Source organism: Balaenoptera musculus, chromosome 12 (genome assembly GCF_009873245.2).
Source record: "Balaenoptera musculus isolate JJ_BM4_2016_0621 chromosome 12, mBalMus1.pri.v3, whole genome shotgun sequence".
Taxonomy (NCBI): domain Eukaryota; kingdom Metazoa; phylum Chordata; class Mammalia; order Artiodactyla; family Balaenopteridae; genus Balaenoptera; species Balaenoptera musculus.
The window spans coordinates 70298797-70319136 of NC_045796.1; the positions used below are offsets into that span (position 1 = coordinate 70298797).

At 41.3% G+C, this 20340-nt stretch overlaps 1 protein-coding gene and 1 pseudogene across 1 annotated transcript in view; both read right to left on the reverse strand.

Annotated features, from left to right (window-relative positions):
• Nucleotides 1-254: 254 nt before the first annotated feature.
• C12H6orf163 (chromosome 12 C6orf163 homolog) overlaps nucleotides 255-20340 on the reverse strand; it is a 39351-nt gene continuing 19265 nt past the window's right edge. Inside the window, exons 3-6 of the mRNA XM_036871224.1 lie at nucleotides 14154-14248; nucleotides 12609-12716; nucleotides 7738-7940; nucleotides 255-1564 (exon numbers count right to left, since the gene is read on the reverse strand). Coding sequence (XP_036727119.1) covers nucleotides 1087-1564; nucleotides 7738-7940; nucleotides 12609-12716; nucleotides 14154-14248 — 884 coding nt within the window. The 3' untranslated portion in view covers nucleotides 255-1086. The remainder of the gene's footprint in view (nucleotides 1565-7737; nucleotides 7941-12608; nucleotides 12717-14153; nucleotides 14249-20340) is intronic.
• Nucleotides 16861-17662, reverse strand: LOC118905142 (annotated as a pseudogene).

Below are 20340 nucleotides of genomic sequence, written 5' to 3' on the forward strand. Positions count from 1 at the left end.
AACCACCCCTGTCCTGCCTATCCCATTGACTGCTATGAGAAGAACGTGCTGGAAGAAGCAGTGTAAAGTACTGTATAAATGTTCTGACTTCCAGCCCCTAGGCAATCGATTAGTATGGACCGCAGTAGTCCTGCAGAATCAGGAAGCTAAACACTAGGAGAGTGTAGTCCATTATGCAGTTGTAAACACATCACTACTTTTATCATTAGGAAATCCCAGACCGGTCAATATAAACAAATCCACCTAAGGCCTGCTTGACAATAGCACTTTTTAATTTACTGAAAATGGCTTTCCAGGTATTTAATTTTAAAGCCACCAATATAAGTTGGTGATTAATAATTTAAGGATGCTACATTAAAGTGGATAGATTTTTTTGGAGCAGTCTTTATGGCTTGGGTTTTCTTCCATTTTAATTCAGTAGATGTTGACATTTGTTGGTCCTGAGCATTGCGGTACAGAATGATTTTCTGCATTTTGACCTACAGGAGATGAGCTCCAAGCACTCCTGGGCTTGGGTATAAACATAAGGGGACTCCCCATCCCTGAGGCAAAGGAATCTGACCTCTAAAGACATATTTTTCTTTCACAAATGGCAAATATAAGAGAGTCCTTTCTGAATTATTTTATATAGGCTTCCCAGAATTTAAGTTTTATCCTATTGAATCTGAGAAACTTTGCTTTTTTTCCTACAAAGCTATTGCAGTTCACCAAATAATAATCTTTAGACTAGATTACTAGACATACTGGATTACTAGACACACCTCTCCACAACGGAAACCATCTAAGAACATGTCCCTTTACTGTTTTTTAACTGCAACAAATACTAAAATAGTTAAATGTCTGATGTAAACGTGAGTAAAGCCAGATACAGAAGTATGTTTAGACTTCTTCCAAGAAATCTTCTTCCCTCCTAGTCAGTTTTGACCCCCCTCACTGTTACCTCTCCTCCATTAGACTTGGAACCTCATCGTAGCCTGGAATGTGCTTTTGAATATTTTGGTTTTCCATCAAAATGCTCACAGCTCACTAGTCCCCTGCACATAACCGGGGATCAATAAATGGTTTTTGAGTGAATTTATTTAGCCTTTAGAACAATGTCTTTTGTAGTGCCATTTCAGATGAAGACTTGTAATCAAGAGTTGCTTGGTTCTCCTGGGTAAGAAGACTGGAAGGTGTTTTCCTTCTTTCTGGCAGAATAAAATCTGCATGTCCCGGTGAGAGCTTCGGAAACGTATAATTGATGTAGTTTTGAAACGCTACCCTGGTTTCCTGTAACTCCTCCTCCAGGAAATCTTTCCAATTTGTCATGATTCCCAGTTGCTTCGCCATGGACAGCAGCTCCCCCTGCGTGTTAAGCAGTTTGTCCATCACATTTCCAAGCGTGGCCTGATGTGTTTTCTCTGCTTCTTGAAGCACTTCCTGAACCTCTTCTTGCTTCTGTCTCTGAGCCACGCAATAGTAGACGTTCATTGCATGTTCTTTTTCCTTTATCAGATGGTTCACACTCTTCTTTTGATCCTTCATAACTGTGACACCAGCTCTCAAAAGTTCCTCCATGGCCTTTCTACAGAAAGGAATAAGGGTTGAATATTAATAGTTAGATGGATGAGCCACCAAAAAAAAAAAAGATTTTGTCTTTCACCGCAGATGTAGGAGAAATGATTTCATGGTTTACATGAGCCACCAGTCTGAGACAGGCTGGTAGAGATGAGCTTTGATTAGATGTTAACAATAAAAAAATATTTTTTAGAGCAGGGAAGGAGCACATTGATTTCCCCACTGTGGGCTAGGGCGAGGCCACTAGTCTAGTGTCTAACGCAAACTTTAGGGATTCGAGTCCACTGTGGTCAGAAAAATATGAATGCAGAGTTCTAAAAAAATGAAGAAATAGGCTCAGATTTCCAAACCCCTGAAGAAAGTATTTCTATATTTCAACCCAGCTACTCACCTTTAGCCAGAGGGGAGGAAACTGTCTCACAGGGTGAGTTTAGCCCTACTCTTGATTCTATCTGAGCAATACTCTAAGACAGCAGTCTCAAACTTTTTGGTCTCAAGATCACTTTTCGCTCTTAAAATGACCAAGAAACCCAAAGGGCTTTTGTTCATATGGGTTATATCTAGTGACTCTAACAGTTTTAAAAGTTAAAAGTCAGACATTTAACCAACATTTATAAATTCATGTGAAGTATCGATAAATCCATTAAACATTAACATAAAACACCTCGTAGGAAAAATATTTTTTCTAAATCAAAAAACTTTTGGTGAGAAAAGTGGCATCATTTTACATTTGTGGCAAAACTCTTTACTGTCTGGCTTAATAGAAAAAGGCGCTAGATTTTCGTTTTGTTTCAATCTGTTGAGATATCACACATCATAAAACCCTGGAAAACACCACTACATATTCATGAGATAGAGTGAAAAGGCAAATCACATCTTAGTATTATTAAGAAAATAGCTTTGACCTTGGGGACCTGCTGACAGGGTCTGGGACCATACTTTGAGAACCATTGCTGAATGAATTCATAGGCCTCTGGTTATAATGTATATAATTATATAGAATTTATAGCAGCCAACTATAAACTCAATAGTAACTCAATGATTAATATATTAACTAAATGATTACTCAAACAAGTCTATGAGGCAGTTCAGTCTATGAGGCCTATTTTATAGATGAGGAACTGTGTCTCAGAGAGGTCAAGCAACTTGCTCAATTTCACTTAATTAGAAGAAGTGGCAAAACAAGTGCTACAACCCAGGCAGTCTGGGTTCAGGGCAAATCTCTTAGCCACTGAGATACACTTCTGGTGGATATCTCCTGATACCTAGTTGGAATAGAACCTCTAAAGATTTGAGGATTAAAAAACCTACAAATGTTGAATTCGAGTATTTATGGTTGTTAATAAAAACCCTCCCCTCTCTGCCTCCTAGTCTAATACAGTCCTTCCAAGACTTACCCCAGCTTCTACCCTCCAAGATGCAGTTCTCTCAGTCTCTGATTCTTTCAACTTGACTTTCAAACCTGACAGATTTTCCCAGTCTGGAGGTAAACATCATTTGTCCTGAGCCTCTCCAGCTGCTATGCTATTTTTCTCATTCCCTCTCCCACCAACTAGGCTATATCCGTTATTAATAACAAGGGTCACCATTTATTGAGTACTTACTGTGTCCCAGGGACTGTGCTAAGCAATTTACATGCACTATATTTCATTTAATTTTCACCCACTGAAGCCGGTTCTATTTGTATTTATTACCTCTTATTATTCCCGCATAACAGGTGAGGAAAGTGAGGCTTGGGGAGACAGTTATTGTTCAATGTCACACAACGGGGCAAATCGGAGAGTTCCCGCCCTTCAGTAGAAAACATTGCCTGCTTCAATAGCATAAGAGATCACTATACATTTCTTATCAGGAGGGCAACACACTGAAAATAACATTTTAGAATTGTTATTCTGGGGCTTCCCTGGTGGCACAGTGGTTGAGAATCTGCCTGCCAATGCAGGGGACACGGGTTCGAGCCCTGGTCTGGGAAGATCCCACATACCACGGAGCAACTAGGCCCGTGAGCCACAACTACTGAGCCTGCGCGTCTGGAGCCTGTGCTCCACAACAAGAGAGGCCGTGATAGTGAGAGGCCCGCGCACCACGATGAAGAGTGGCCCCCGCTTGCTGCAACTGGAGAAAGCCCTCGCACAGAAACAAAGACCCAACACAGCCAAAAATAAATAAATAAATAAATAATTATAGAATTGTTATTCTGATAATATCAGGTAAACTGAATCCGAGTTGGGTGAAGTAAGAGAGACCAATTTGTACTATTTTGTAACATTCTGAGTGTACAATGATCTAAATTAATGATGAAAGAGAAAGGGATAGGAAGAGGGAGAGAAAGGGGGAAATCCAAGAAATATTACAAAGTCACAAGTGCCAGAATTCGTTATTGCTAGGATTTAGGGGCTACAGAAAGAAGAGGAATCAAAACCAACTTCCTGATTCTCAGCCCAGGTCACAGGACAGTAGAGGCATAGATAGTGTTCAGACGGTGCATCTACACACAACCTTAGGATTCAGGCTGATGATTTATAAAATCTTTAGGATGTTGGTGAGATTGTGGAGATGATGATCAGAGCCCGTGGTGCTTAGATCAGAAGGAACTGGAAGGCATTTCCTTGAGCCAGCCCCAAATCCCCAAGGAAGAAGTTACACCCCTTCTCCAGAACCATGGCTCCATCACAAGCAGGTGTGAGCTTCCTACTAGGTCGGCCTGGCTTTCTCTGGACCCACACAGAGGAGGTGTCCATCTACGGGGCTGACTAAAAAGCTCCACCAGAGCTGATCTCAGGTACATCTGCTCAAAGTGTACCTTAGATGACACCAGCTCCCACCCTCCATGACAGTCCCCTTTAAACTCCTTACTACCAAAATCTGTTCTCGCTTAAAAGGATCTGATATTTTTTTAAATGTCCTTTCCAACTTTCGCCAGTTATTTTCCCAGTGTTGGTACAGTAAAAACCAACACTTCATTTCTCCATAGGCAATTCCTAAGTTATGCAGGGATCTGTTTCCAAAATTCATTTGTGCATCCAATGTTTGGAGAAACACTGAACATAGCAGATCATCTGCCAGGTGAGCCCACAATGAGCTATTTCACTTGAACTACAGGGCTCTTAGCACTGTTTTAATTAGCTATAACCAGTGTGTTTATAAGGAAAATATATTCTGATGTTCTACCTGAGACGCTGGGAACCTATTGCACCTGGTCTGCAGGACGATTAGTGATACCCAAGCTGGGGCGGTAGACATCAGACGGGGCGGGGAGGAGAGGAGGCATCTCCTGAGTCCAACCTTCAGCAGCGCGTTTATATCTCTGGGGTATTAATGCTCCCAACTCCCCTTGGCTCTGCCTCATTAAACTCCCGACCTTCCCCTCCATGTGTTTGCTCATGCTGTCCCCACTCTTTTCAGTCCTTCACAAATGGGACCTCCTTCCTTCTCTCTAAGGCCCAAACCAAGACTACCTTCCTCCAAGAAACCCACCTCACTACACAGCCCACACACTCTCTGCTTGATCTTTCCAGGACCGAGAACTCCTCCAGCACCCATGTGTTCTTTGCACAAGTCCCTCTAGCCTTGCTCAAAGGGGACAGCTATGCTTTAGTTACGTCACATAATGTTGAGGCAAGAGCCTTACTCCTCAGTGCCCGAGCTCAGAACCACATCCCCAGAAAGCACTTGATGAACCCTGGTGAAGTGAGCACGGTGGCGTAAGGGAAGGTCACAAGCTTCGGTATCATACACACCAGGGTTTGTATCTTCTCCAGGTGACCTTGGGCAGTTGCTTAGCCTCTCTCTAAGACTCAGCATGTTCATCTGAAGATATGAAAGACGACTCAATCCCCCAGGAAGGGATATGAGGATTCAATGAGAAGCATACAAAGGGCCTTGCATGGTCTAGTGTGGAATAAAGGGCAGCTGTCACCAGGAATTACAGCCATGACCACACACATCCCTGAGCAGTCACTTCAGTCATGCCTTTGCCTTGGGCGAGAAAATACTTAGAAACTTTCCGAGCAAGAGTTTCTTTCTTTTTTCTTTTTTTTACCTTTAAGAGAAAGAGTACAGTGTCTCCTAGACAATCTGTTTAGAACTCAATCACCTCAACCCACAAAGAAAGTTTTCTGAGCATTTAACAAACTTGTCACAATATGTAAGTATTCTGAATCCTGAAGTCTTGAGTGAAAGTTTAGAGCCAAGTAAGAGATCCACAGTGGAATCCTCAACAGTGGCCCTTCTCCATATATTAATTTCTGCAAATGCTCTAAAGAACGCTGGAATCTAGCAATGTCTCGAAATAAGACCTGGTGTGCTGCAGAGTGGGTTCAGCTGATTGGAACAAACTTGAACCTTTGATAACTATTTAAAGGACACCCACCATGTGTGAGGTTCTCCACCAGGCACTTGGGACACATCAATAACAAAATGGACATTCTAGATGGATATACTTAAATAACAGGCATGGCAGTTCCCTAATCTTAGTCAACTGGCTTAATGAAAGGTGGCTGTTGAACCTCACAGAGGAAAGGGCCAAAGGGGGACAAAAGTGAAAGAGTGAAGGAGGGAGCAGGAGGCTGCCGGTGTGCGTGAAGAGAGGATCCAGAGGCTCCTTCAGGATACACAGAGCTCCTGCAGATGGAGGGTGGGAAGCAGAGGGAGAGGAGAACCATCTTCCACTGCTTTGGACCACAGCTCACTCAGGAGTTACCACCTTCTCTAACTTTCTCCTGAAATCCTCTCGCCTCTTCCTCCTCTGCCTCACAGTGACTTACAGCCTGTGCAAGAAGGGGGGACCACCGAAATAGCCGCGGCTGCAGCCTTCATTCCTATTTATCTGCACCCCCTACAGAATTTTACCTTTGGCCCTATTCTAAACAGTTCTAACAAGGACGATTTTACCCATTAATTATATACAAATAGATTTGTTAACTCAAGCAGCAAAGCAAGAGACAAGCCCTAGTCCAGGAGGTGGAATACAAAGGTTTCAGTTTTGGTCCTGCTGCTTCAGCTACATGAGCTTGGTCAGGTCGCTGAACACTCGGAAACCGAAGTTCTCTCTTGGCCACTAGGGCTCCTGACTGCTGTCCTGTTAAAACTGGCCAATTCCATTAAATGTTCATTACATATATAAAATGGTTCCTTTGGTATTTTTCACACATATATATGTGATCCAATTTATGTAAAAATTATTTCAGATTATGAACATATATAAGGCTGTAAATACATCAAAAGGGCACAGAAGGATACAGACCCCGTTCTTTAAAATGATTGTCTCTGGGAGACAGGGACGGGGTAGGAAGCAGTGACTTAGCAATTTTTGCTCTCTATATTTCCATAAGGTCAACTTCGTTTACAGCATTATGACTTGTGTAATAAGAAAAAGACCAAAAGTAACCCATCCACAGTAGTGTATGGTATGGGCTAGAGAATGTGAAGACTGACTCATATGTGCCTGTGGAAAAGTATTTCTTGATTCCTCTTCTACCCTAAAACTGGAGATATAGAATGAAAAACACAATTTTTAGAACAGTAGTTATCTCGCGAGAGGGGGGAAAGGAAGGAAATGTGGTTGAGGAAGAACATGGGACTTTTCAGTCCCTTCAGATGGCTGGTAGGCCCTTGAGTATTTGTGTTATTTTTCTTTAAACCACACACACACACACACACACACACATATTCTACAATATACTATATATTGTTCTCTATGTTTGATATATTCCATAATAAAAATGTAAAAACAGGGCTTCCCTGGTGGTGCAGTGGTTAAGAATCTGCCTGCCAATGCAGGGGACACGGGTTCGAGCCCTGGCCCGGGAAGATCCCACATGCCGCGGAGCAACTAAGCCCGTGCGCCACAACAACTGAGCTTGCACTCTACACCCACGAGCCACAACTACTGAAGCCCGTGCACCTAGAGCCCGTGCTCCACAACAGAAGCCACTGCAATGAGAAGCCCGCATACCGCAATGAAGAATAGCCCCCGCTCACCACAACTAGAGAAAGCCCACGTGCAGCAACAAAGACCCAATGCAGCCAAAAATAAAAATAAAAAATAAGTAAATTTTTAAAAAATGTAAAAATACAAAAGCTGGGAAATATCCACCTATGTGCTTCAACCTTATCCCTTTCTCCAAGTTGATTCTGACAGAGTAAGACACTGATTTGCAGGGGTACCCCCTGGAGTACCTTCTCTGGGCCTGGATCTCCTCCTGGGCTATGTGCCTCTCCTGGGCCCGGGCTTCCTCCACGGCCTGGACCTTCTCCCGGTGGCACTCCATCATGATCCTCTGGATCCTGTGGACCATGCGTTGCTCGGCAGCCAGGTGTTCTCGCTGCAGTTCTTCCTCCATGTTTTGACGCAACTCGATCTTGGTCTTAGATGCCATTTCCTTAAGCAACAGAAAAACTAGGTTTAGGTGTTACAGCTTTGATGTTTAAAAACGTTATTCAAATCATAATTCATCTGCCCGATGGAATGTACACCAGTTAAACCTAATGATTTAAAAGAAGAGTGTATTTTAAAAAGAAGCAGACTCACAGATATAGAGATCTAACTAATGTTTACCAGTGGGGAGAGGGAAGGGGGAGGGGCAATACAGGGGGTGGGGAAAAAAAGGGGATTATGGGGTTGTATGAAATCATATGTGTGAAACTTCTGAAAATTGTAAAGCACCATAGAATTTAAAGAATCTTTCATTCAATAAAAAAATATATTTTTTTACAGAAAAAAATGGAAAAAGAAAAAAACTGGAATGGTATATCCTTACCACGGAATATTACATGGCTATTAAAAGGAAAAAATAAAGAAGAGTGTATACTATATGGAAAAGTTTCATTTATAATGATGTTAAGTAAAATCAGAAATGCACAAACTATTTAGCATGAAATACGTATATAGATAATACTGGAAAGGAATTGCAAAAAGAAAAGTAATTGGGTCACAGGTATTTTTTCTTGATTGTCCAAATATTCTATAGTGTCCTATTATCTTTATTCATGATTAGAAATACAGAGTACGATACTGCCTTAGGAAGTCAGTCCTGGAAAATGGCAGAAATAATGACTATGAAAGTCTCCCGGGTAGGAGGAGACCTGAGGCCCGGGCAGCAAGCACCGCACACGACCGCAGTCACAGGAAGCTGCCTGCCAGTCCCCACTGTCGTTCTGGAGCATTCCAGCTCATTCGCGTTGAGGGGCTCTTCCTTGTTCACAAAGGGGACGGGAGCAAGGGCTCCACTGTGCCAGGGTAGAAGGACCTGTGGAGCCTTCAGCCGAGTAAAAAGAGGAGGCACTTGCCAAACCAGGACCTGAGGGAAACAGGCTCCCAAGGAAAACCCTGTATCCCTGGAAATGTCCACTGACAGCACAGTGTGACAGGCACAGTGCTAGGCCCGATGTTACAGACAGAAGGAGGCTGGAATCCTCCTCGGGACCCGCTGCCTAGCAGAGGAGACCCAGACCCCATCCTGCAACCAGTGGTTTAACAGAAATACACGCCAGAAAGGAGGGGCAATTAATTCCATCCAGGAGTTTCAAAACTTTCATTTAAAGGTCAGTTTGTATCTGTTTCAGGGATAAGAGAGAACATAAAGAAACAAAGGTGCTCAATATTCTGTGATAACCTAAATGGGAAAAGGATTTGATAAAGTATAGAAACATGTATATGTATAACTGAATCACTTTGTTGTACACCTGAAACTAATACAACATTGTAAATCAACTTTGCTCCAATATTAAACAAAATTTTTTTAAAAAAAGAATAAAAACAAAGCAAAAGAAACTAAGTTATTTCACAGAGTGAGTCAGTGGAAGAACTAGAAACAAAAGCAGGATTCTCGCCCACCAGCTTCCCGCTTCACTGCTGGCTGTGATGCTGGGGTCTTTCCAGAGATTCATCAGTTTGTTTTCCTTCCAGAATCGCCGTCCAGGCTTATAAGACAGTGAGGTTCCTCCCTCCCTCCTCCTCCCTGTCTCTCAGAGACAATCACTGAGCAGGGAATGGAAGGTTCTGCTACAGGTAATAAGCCTGAGTCTCTATCTTGTAGTCAGAGGCTGTTGTTTAACGTCTTAGGGGATATTTTAACTTCTTAGGGATTATTTCTGGGTTTTCAAGTACATTTCCAGTAACTGAGATTGCTGAATGGTTGAGCCTTAGATAGATGAAGTATTATCATAATACATTTCTATTTGAATCATAGAATTTAAAAATGACACACCAGCCCTTTAGTTTGACTGGGTTCTGAACTAGGATTCAGAGAATTAAACCCTGTCCCTCTTTTATGTAATGGTTTAGTAAAACCAAAATCATTTTACTGCCTCATACAGCATGTCCAATACCTATTTAAAGCTACGAAAAAATAATTCAATGACCTACTGTTTGGCAGTGTTCTTACTCAATGGAAAGCCTTCCAGTTAAATTACTTTTACTGAAATGCATTTTGAGTGAATCAGCCTCTATCTGGAGATAAGAGACAGCCTCATGAAATCCATCCTCTTTACTGTGCAGGTGTTTGACAGACCTTCCTTTATTACACAATGCCTCCCTCATGAGAAGTTTCTCTCAGGTATCACATGGAGGAAGATCTGGGCCACCTGAGTCCCGGATTTGTTTTTACCTCATGGACATGGTGATTCATAGCACTTTCCTCTGTGCATTGACTGTCAGAAAGCTCAAGGGCCAGCTATGATAATTGCACAGGACCTCGTGGCATACAGACATTTCTAAGTTTTGGATTCACACCTGACTTCATTATATTTCCTACTCTCATTTTCCCTTAGCTTCCATTTTATTATTTACTTTTTAATATTATTGTATTTGAATAAGATAATATTAGCACCTTTTCAAAATCCTATCTGTCCATTGGACAAGACCTGGAAATTTTATTTAACAGCAAGCATCTGACACCCAGATTCTTAACATCACAAAAGAGCAATACCTGGTGATTTCTACGTCTCAGAATGTAATGCTGTTTGGTTCTAGAAGAACTTGGTTTTCTGCTCTCTATACAGGTAATCTCAAACTTTAACATGAGAGAATATGGGTGACTTTATATGTGTTTATATTAAACTTTAATATATGTGAGAATCACATGGGCTGCTGGTTAAATACGCTGCCAATGACTCTGTAGGTCAGGTGGGGCCCAGGAATCTGCAGGTAAGTAGACTCTAAGGAGGTGGTTCAGAGACACATCCTGAGGAGCAATAGTGGTGTTTATGTCTGGGGACCCTACAGCTGAAACAACCCTCCACACCTCTCTTAGACAAATCACTCATTCATCATAATAATAATAATAAAAAAAAAAGTCCCTGAGACTTTTTTAGAATAATTTGGAAAGGTCAACCTCCCTCTTTAAAATTTCTTAGGACTTCTTCTATTTTAACACTAAGTGCATCAACTCAGCCCAAAGACTATAGATATGGGGTACCATCAAATTACCTGGAGCAAGACTAGGATGCAAGCTCCTTGAAACTGGCATCACATCTAAGTTACCCTTGCATCATCACAACCTAATGCCAGGAGTGATATTTAAAATGTGTATCCTCTGGCTACAGCACAGGGCAGGGTCCTAGAGGCCCCCACACATGGAAACGGTTGCCCCTTCAAATTGCTGGGCTGTGGGAGGTCCAGGGTGGTGAAGGTGTTAGGGGCCCGGGGAGTGGTGATCTATCAATTGCTAGAGAAGTATTTCACTATTCAAGAACCAGTGTGGCCGTTCTGGTCCCAGCTAGCTGAGCAGCAGGCCTATCTGGACATGCTATAAATGCTCCTCACGTTTTGAAGTGAAATCAGGGATGGGCAGTGGACCACCTCAGCCTGCCCCTCAGGTGCCATGGCCACTGGAGCCAAGCAGGGAGGGTCAACCATCCCTTAGGAGCCCTGGGGTGGAGCTCCCTTTCCTGCCAGAAAGTTTTCTGAGGACAGTCTATTTAATCTCACCTGGTACAGAGCTGACACATGGCAGGTGCTCACGGCCGAAACGAGAGACAAAAGGGCCCATGGTCCCTGAACTGTTTATTCGTTATGTTCTTATTGAATTAGGCCAACCCTGGGTCCACACTTCTGCCACTTTCCCTCCAGCCTCTGCCCAGGAATCATCACACCTGCATCGTGCCCTGTCCTGTCCCTCCCGTGACCCACGTGTGAAAATAGTTCTGTATGTTTTTTCCTTTGAGCAGAGTTTGGGACTGAACTGTGTAAGGAACCCCTGGGTCTCTGCCTGGACAGTTTACTAACTACCCAGAGTCGTGTACTGGAACAAGATACAGGCTGGAAAGAGTTCCCCTCGTTGTGTGATCTCTGGTCCTGCAGGAAATACCTGAGAAACAGAGGTCCCTCTTGGCATCGCGGTAAATGCAACATGAGGAAGAAGGATGCAATCAGAGGGCTCAGGAGAAGGGAGAGAAGCGCCTGCTTCCTCTGTTCAGCCCGTTTTCGCACTTACACAGTCAAGGCACCGTGCTGGCACCGGGACGAGGGTGGTAGCGAGACAGACACACCCTTATGGAGGCTGCAGGCAGGTGGCGATCAGATAGTCAACAAGTAATCAATCCTCCAGTCTATTTACTTACACCAGCGCTAGGTGGCGATGCTGTTAAAGAGGGCGGGCTGACAAGGACAGTGTATGGGTAGCAGGACAGAGCTGATCAGGTAAGGCCTCCCTTGACCAGTGATGTCTGATGTCTGATGAAGTGCAGGAAGAGCATTCTGGCAAAGTCCCCAAGGTGGGAAAGAGTGTGGGGCATACAGGTTTGAGGGTCCAGAAGAAGGGCACTGAGAGGAGGAAAGAGAGCCAGTGGCAAGGGATGTGGGGTCCGGCAGGCAGGGGTGCCTCCTTCATACCTTAACCCCATAAAGGTTTGGGTTCATTATATCAAAGGCCCTTCATTATGCTTCATTATGTCACAGGGATTCTCTTGCACCCATGCATCACTGTTGCCATGGAGTCCAGCATATCTTCTGTGAAAATCCTGGGCCTCCCAACCAACCACCATGGAACACGCCAGAGCTTTTTACTAAAGTACCGCTAAAAAGACAACAAACAAGCCACTATAAAAACCTGTAAATCTTTTTGATGTTCCTCTTTCAGAATCTGGATTTTCATTTTGTGCATGTCATTTGCTTCTTCAAGGGCTTTCTTCACTGCTTCTCTTTGGCGTTCATCAGCCTTTGACAGAGTTCATTTATTTATTAATATATATCAGGTTTTCATGTTTAATGAAAACTAGCAACCACCCTGGGGCCCCTGACTACTGGCTCTGTTCCCGTCTCAAACCTCCCATAGCAAACTAGGCCTCAGCCAGAGATGCCCTAACACGGCCCAAACCGTGGCTAAAATCACTGTTTCAGGAATTGCTAAGGAGAGCTTTACTGCAGGCTGCTGGGTTGTCTTTTTTCTTTGGCACTTTATTTCTTGCTTGATTGACTATCAAAGTAATGTATGCTCATCGCAGAAAATCTGGAGAATACAGAGAAGTGGAAAAATGCACAAAGCCTGAAATTGCTGAGGAGGGAGGCTGAGTACCCTCCCAGATCCCCTGCATCAGGGTCTTCAGGAAGAGGTTTCATGATTTTATTTCAAGAGAATGCCCAGAACATTTGTTATATTTAAATTGTATATTGTTATACTTATATTTAAATTGTACATTATTCACAAAAGCATTCTCTTGTGTTAGGGTATATAATTAATGGCTCACAATCAATTTAACTTTTATTATTATTGATAAGGATACATGTCTAGTAAGATTTTTATATCTATTACCCTTTGCACTGGAGCATTTTGTACTTTCGAAGTACTTTAATACCAAGCTTTTGCTGGGACTAACGCTGGGCAATTCCAACACTCTTTGCTATGATGTTTACTTTATAGAGAAACTGAGAAATAATGTTCTAGCACTGTGGGTTGTCCTGCTCTCACGGAGTGCTCATTTTCTTTAGGAAGTCACATATGGCATTTTCCCTCTAACTGGAAGAAGTGGGAGCTGGAGGATTGAGATTCTGCTTCGCTGAAGCATCTGGGATCTGACCGTGAGCCCCAAGACCCTCAAATGGCCCCCACGGCCCTTGGCAGTCGCATGGACAAGGTGTCAAGGACTTTGGAGCGAAGGGGAGCTGGGAGAGGGGGTGAAAAGGAGAGTCAGCTATGACGCAGCATTTGGAAAAAACAGGCACTTAGGGGCATTACACACTGCACAAACGAATGGTCTACTATATACTAAATATTAAGCAATAATAAACAACTACAACAAGAATGTCTTTCTAAAAAGGTTTTAATCCCATGAGAATAAAGGGAGCAGGAGTCATCCACACATAGGGGCAATTTAGACAGAAGGAAGCTCCTGATGATTTCTACTTCTTACTTAGCACCTACTGTGTGCCTGGCACGTTATTTCATTGAACTCTCTCAACAATCCTACAGAGTGAGTATTACTGTTCCTCTTTTACATTTGAAGACGCCAAGACTACGGAGTTGAAGAACTTGCTCCCCTGGTCCCACAGATGCCAGCATTCAAAGTCAGTTCTGCCTGACTCCACTCTTTCATACAAATCCAAAACATGAAAGAACCGCAAAGATGCATTCAGGTTGATTTCCAACTTCTTTTACCTTAGCCCATACGTCAGCTTCTGCTTTTGCAATACGTTCTTTGAGTACAGCTTCTTGCAACTGCTCTTCCTTATTCAGAATATCTGCCCCAATATCTGTGTGTTTGAAGAGAAAAAAAAAATCACAAATATCCATAGACTGTTTCTTGGCTTTCCTTTTCACTGTTATCGAGTTATTTATTAGAGTTATCTAAGAAATATATCCTTTCAGGAAATGTCAGTCTTTAAAGATACCCATGAAAGGGGTAAGCTCTTCCCTAACTGATTAAGAGGGAACTCACAGCACCTGCATCAGACCCAGTCCACAGGGAGGCAACTGGGGAAGTAAAATAGCAGGAGGAACACATTCTGCACCCCAGAGTTGAACGGTGAGTGAATATCCAAGAGACATTAGCACACTGTCCAGTTCCTCTCTGGGTGCTGGTGCTAGTTACCTCCACCAGGAAAGTGGGAGCAGAATGCTTTCTTTAATACGCTATATGCCCTTCTAATGTGTAGGTCTTCGTGGGTTTAGCTGCTTTAGTTGTGGGTAGGAGTTTAGCACTTCTCTTGTCAATGATCTTATTTCCAAACAACAATATTCCCATAATATTTCCCTCTCCACCCAGACAAGAAAATAAAAACCTAAAGAGGTTCGAGGACCACACAATATCAGAGAGCTGGGGACAGAGTTCTGAGTGCACTGAGCTGGGCCCAGGAATTTCTCCATCTTCTCCTGCCAGAGTGGGTTGTCAGAGGTGGCTCACAGCCTGCATGAGGATGCTGAAACACACACACACACACACACACACACACAGTGATCTTTCTCTCCAATTCAAACTATTACAGTACTTATTTATTCCATTTATTGCTCACATCTTAGATGTGTCAAATTATTAACCATTCTGGTGATTAGGTCTTGATGATCAGCTCCCTAAAATTACAAAGCACATCTCAAACTGCAGTGTATCTCTCGTGGTGCCTCGCTGGCCATAAACACAGATAAGACATTGGGGACATATGTTTTGTCTGACCAACATCTCTTTTCTTCCTCTGGTAACAGGACCCATTTTGCTCAAGAACTTCCCCCTCTCACCTGTTCTGGGACTGCCAATCACAGCAGCCAACCTGCTTGGCCCATCACATGATCCCCATTAACTGGCCCCATTAATGGGCCCGGGATTGGGCACATGCTCAAGTCTGGCCAACCACACTCTTCTCCAGGATTTTATATAAAGCTGTAAGGAGAACAGAGCTCTTTTTCCTCCAAGGTTTTTAAACTGGAGGTGTTTGGTGATTAGGAGGCATTAAGAGGTAACATGAGGGGGACTTCCCTGGTGGCGCAGTGGTTTAAACTCTGTGCTCCCAATGCAGGGGGCCCGGGTTTGGACGCGGTAACAGTATTTTTTTTTTTAATGGGTAAATTTGCTTTATAATTTTATTTAGCTAAATTCACAGTTAATGCAGAATTTCATTTTCTTAATTTACATCTTTATTATACATTCTAAGATTTCAATTATTTAAAAACCCACTAATTCATTTAATATTGCAATTTGCATGGCAATAAACAATGGGTTCTAATTTTCTTAAAGGTGTCTATAGCAATTTAAAATACCATGAGTCTTCTTTTCAGTTTGTAGCACCTGACTTAAGACCTTTATAAAAACAGATTTTAAATTCATTTAATGTACTCATTAAGATTCATTGTCACTGTTTCTCTTGTAAGGAAAACAAATTTCAATTGCTATTTCCCAGATTATATTGAGCAATGGTGTGTATTATTTTCAAATGGTTAGCAGAATTTTACTCACATAAATTTATAGCCAGAAAAAGAACTCAGCCTCTCTGAATGCCTATCCACTCAAAACAATGATGAAAATAATGTATAAAATGGATTTGAGGGTCTGACCTCCTACTTAACATTATCAAACACCTTTCCAAGTATTCCTAGAAAATATTTTAAAATATATGCAAATATTCTACCATATGACAAACCATCATTTCTTTAACCATTTCCCAATTGTTCATCTTTAACATTTGTAATTTTTTTATATCATGAGTAGCACTTTGATGAACACCCTCAACCATAGTTTTACGCCAGACATTATACGTTTAGGATAATGTCAAGAAGTGGGTCAAACAGTGCAGATGGTTTTAAGGCTTTTAATATACTTTACCAAATAATCTCCAGAACAGCTTGAACAACTATAACCAACAATATGTTAATAGGCCCACAAAGTGAACTTGGCTGGTGACAGTGAAGCAAATTCAACTACAGATCCATGAGATGCTCAAGCATCTCAAAACTATCATACCAAAGAAGCAAGGAGACAGTTATTACTGGTGATGAAGCCAAATTCAAATTCTTCAAAATATCACTCAGCTTAACAACAACAACAAAAAAAATCATGATTTGATTAAATCATGATTATTTAAAAATAATCAACAGAAAAGCTTTCCACAGAAAGTCTAGTTTTTCCAAAAATAAAAAGTTAAAAAGAAAAAGTCAGTACCAAATGACCAAAATTTTTTATTTGACTAAATTCTATTTCATGCATAAGCATGACACCCTCTCCTGTTTATTTGACTTTGGCAATAAAAAAACAAACAAACAAGCAGCCTTGTACAGAACAGTGAAAATGCCAGGGGTGAGGGTAGACTACAGTTTTACTGTAGGATAAATATATATATATATATATTTTAAAAGGCCTCTCTCCCTTTGGCCATATCAACAATCAGTTCAGATCATTAAATACAGACAAATTTTCAAAATCGTTTCTTCACTTCTCCAAGATCTTCAATGCTATCATCACCCACTTCTGGCCATTTTTCCTGAATGACATCACTTATGTCATCTGTAAATTCTCCCTGAATGATGATTTCATCCTCCCCTATTACTGAGGCACCCAGGAGAATTTCTGAGCAAAAAACCTTTGTGCTTCTTCAAGATCGATTTCAAAAGTTGCAAGGCCACACACTCTTGTTACATATTTCTTCTTTGCTCTGGGAATTTTAGCTATCGTAACTTTTTGTGGTACAGTCTTCTTTTTTTGTCTTGTTTGACCCCTTCCACCTCTCTTTTGTTTTTTCTTCTCTTCCTCTTCCCCGGCTGTTCCTTGACCCTCACTAATTCCAGCTTCTTGTTCGGGTGAATTTTCTACAGTAAGTTTTGCAAACTCATTCGGAAAATTCTTCTCTAACCATTGTCAACATTTAGCAACATCAGGCATATATTCACAGTACTCTGTTGGTAATGAATAAGACTCCGCAGTAAAGGACTCGAAGTGGGTAATCTGCATCTAACTTGGTATTGCTCCTCGGGTCTCCTTTGCAATCATGCCCACCGGATTCAGAAATGCCAGCAGCCATTTCAAAACCCGGGTGGTCGCACAGTCTCCGCCATCTCCGCGCCCGCCACTACCGCCAGATGAAGTGACACATGAGACCTCTCCCCCGGCCAGAGCCGCCCAAGAGCTCGGTAACAGTATTAAATCCAATGAGTCTGTGTTTGGATTTAAAAGTTCTGTAGGACACTGCCAGGGTTGAGAACTACCCTATGCAATACTCATTAGCGTTTATACAGACATTTCAACATGCTTTAATTTATTCACTTAATGTTTGGATTCAGATATCCTAGGAGGCATAAGGAATCAACCAATAAAAGCATATTAAGAATAGATATCCACTGTTCTGGGTGTAAAAGGTCAAATCATTATAGAGATAATAATTAATAAGTCATACTAAACAGTTACTAAAAGTTAAAATCAGTTATCAGTTTTGGTATTGATATTTTTAGAGGATGATCCCAATTTGATCTCCCGCTACATTTTAGCTTTTTCAAAACACCCTCCATTCTCTAGCTTCTTACATTTTCAAAGATCAGGAGTGAAATTTAATCACCACTAATTTAACATATTAAGGAAGAGAGGATATGAGAAGTATTTTGAGAGTTCTTAGGAAAACACTTTTAAGGCTTAAAGTCAGACTGAAAAATCTGACAGAGATGAGGAGAGAAGGAAACCTGTAATTACAACTTGATTTGCTGACTAGAAGTGTATATATGGGAGGGAGGGATAAATTGGGAATTTGGGATTAACAGATACACACTACTATATATAAAATAGATAAACAACAAGGACCTACTGTACAGCACAAGGAATTATACTCAATATCTTGTAATAATCTATGATGGAAAACAATCTGAAAAAGAACATATTTTATATAAAAGAATATATATTTTATATAAATATATTATATATATATTTATATAAAATATATTTATATAAAATTTTAAAATATTTATATAAATTTTTATATTTATATATATATATAAAATGAATCACTTTGCTATATACCTGAAACATGGTAAATCAACTATATTTCAATAAAAATTTTTAAAAAAAACAAAAGGGATTTAAAAGAGGAAAAATAAGAAGTGTATATATAGTACATATACTCATGTTACCCAGATCTACCTACTTTTATGTCACCAGCTACTAATAAAGAATATAGTTTTACCATATGCTAACGCATATATATGGAATCTAAAAAAAAATGGTACTGATGAACCTAGGGGCAGGACAGGAATAAAGATGCAGACGTAGAGAAAGGACTTGAGGGCGGGGGCGGGGAGGCGGAAGGGTAAGCTGGGACGAGGTGAGAGAGTGGCACAGACATATATACGCTACCAAATGTAAAATAGATAGCTAGTGGGAAGCAGCTGCATAGCACAGGGAGATCATCTCGGTGCTTTGCGATGACCTAGAGGGGTGGGATAGGGAGGATGGGAGGGAGACACAAGAGGGAGGGGATATGGGGATATAAGTATACGTACAGCTGATTCACTTTGTTATACAGCAGAAACTAACACACCATTGTGAAGCATTATACGCCAATAAAGATGTATTAAAAAAAAGAATATAGTTTCTTTCACCCATGTATTAAGGTATTACTTAGAGATATTTCCTCTCCTATGTGTATGGAAGGTGCCCAAGTATGAGGAAGGGCAAAAAGAACTCTCAGTTACTATTATGTGCCAGGCTTTAGAATAGGTACAAATATTTCATTAAAGCCTCCAGACAAATCTGCAAGATAAGTATTAACATACCTATTTACATATAAGGAGACAGACTGACAGGCTAAGCATACTGTCAAGGCACACAGCTGGGAAGTGGAGAACTGGATTTCAACCCACATTCTTCTCATGCCAAACAGACACCCCTGCAGGACAAGCAACTTTGATCAGGAGAGCTGATCAAAGTCTACACATCAGGAAGAATGTCATATAATGCTATGAAACATTAGAACAAAGGAAAACAGCACAGTCACTTACCCAGTATATCTTTGTGAGTGTAAAAGCGTGTCTTAAATGGCTGGTACTCATGGATCCATTTGAAGGTTTCCCCAAAGGGGGCTGGTGGAATTATTTTATTACATACAGCACAGCAAACAAAGTTTGTGTAATTCGGATTTCTGATCATAATTAAATTCAAGATGTCTTTTACTATGTACAAGCACTCTTAGGATCAGAAAAAGTAATTTTAAGAAAAGCTAGACGTTTGAGAAAGCTGGAAGAGGTTCAAGGTTTGAAGACAATGCTAGAGGCTTGCAAGGATTAAATGATTTGCCATGATTAGGTAGTGGTTATGTGCCTAATGGTATAGAACGGTACTGAAAGCCTCTGCCATATAAGGTCTGGGCACTGGATTTCAGAAGATTTAAGCAGTTGCTCCCTCCTAGACTCTAGATTAAATTGTTAACTTACTTAGCAACTGTTGCTAGGTAAGACAAGCTTTGCTCATAAAAGCAACTAGAAATAATGACTAAAGGGAGCATAGTACAACTGTTCATTTCCCAGATACTTTCTGTATTAGTTTCCTTCTGGGGATGTAACAAATTACCACATATTTAGTAGCTTAAAACAACACAAATTCATTCTCTTGCACTTCCGGAGGTCAGAAGTCTAAAATGAGTCTTAAGGGGCTAAAATTAAGATGTTAGCAGCACTGGCCCTTCTGGAGGCTTTAGGGGAGAATCTGTTTCCTTGCCTTTTCCAGCTTCCAGAGGCCACCCACATTCCTTGGCCCATGGGCTCACATCAATATAGCCTTTTCTCTTCCTGTTTGCAGGGTGACATTGTTTCTTCCTCTTATCATCTGCCTCCCTCTTGTAAGGACTTCTGTGATTATATCAAGCCCACCCAGATAATA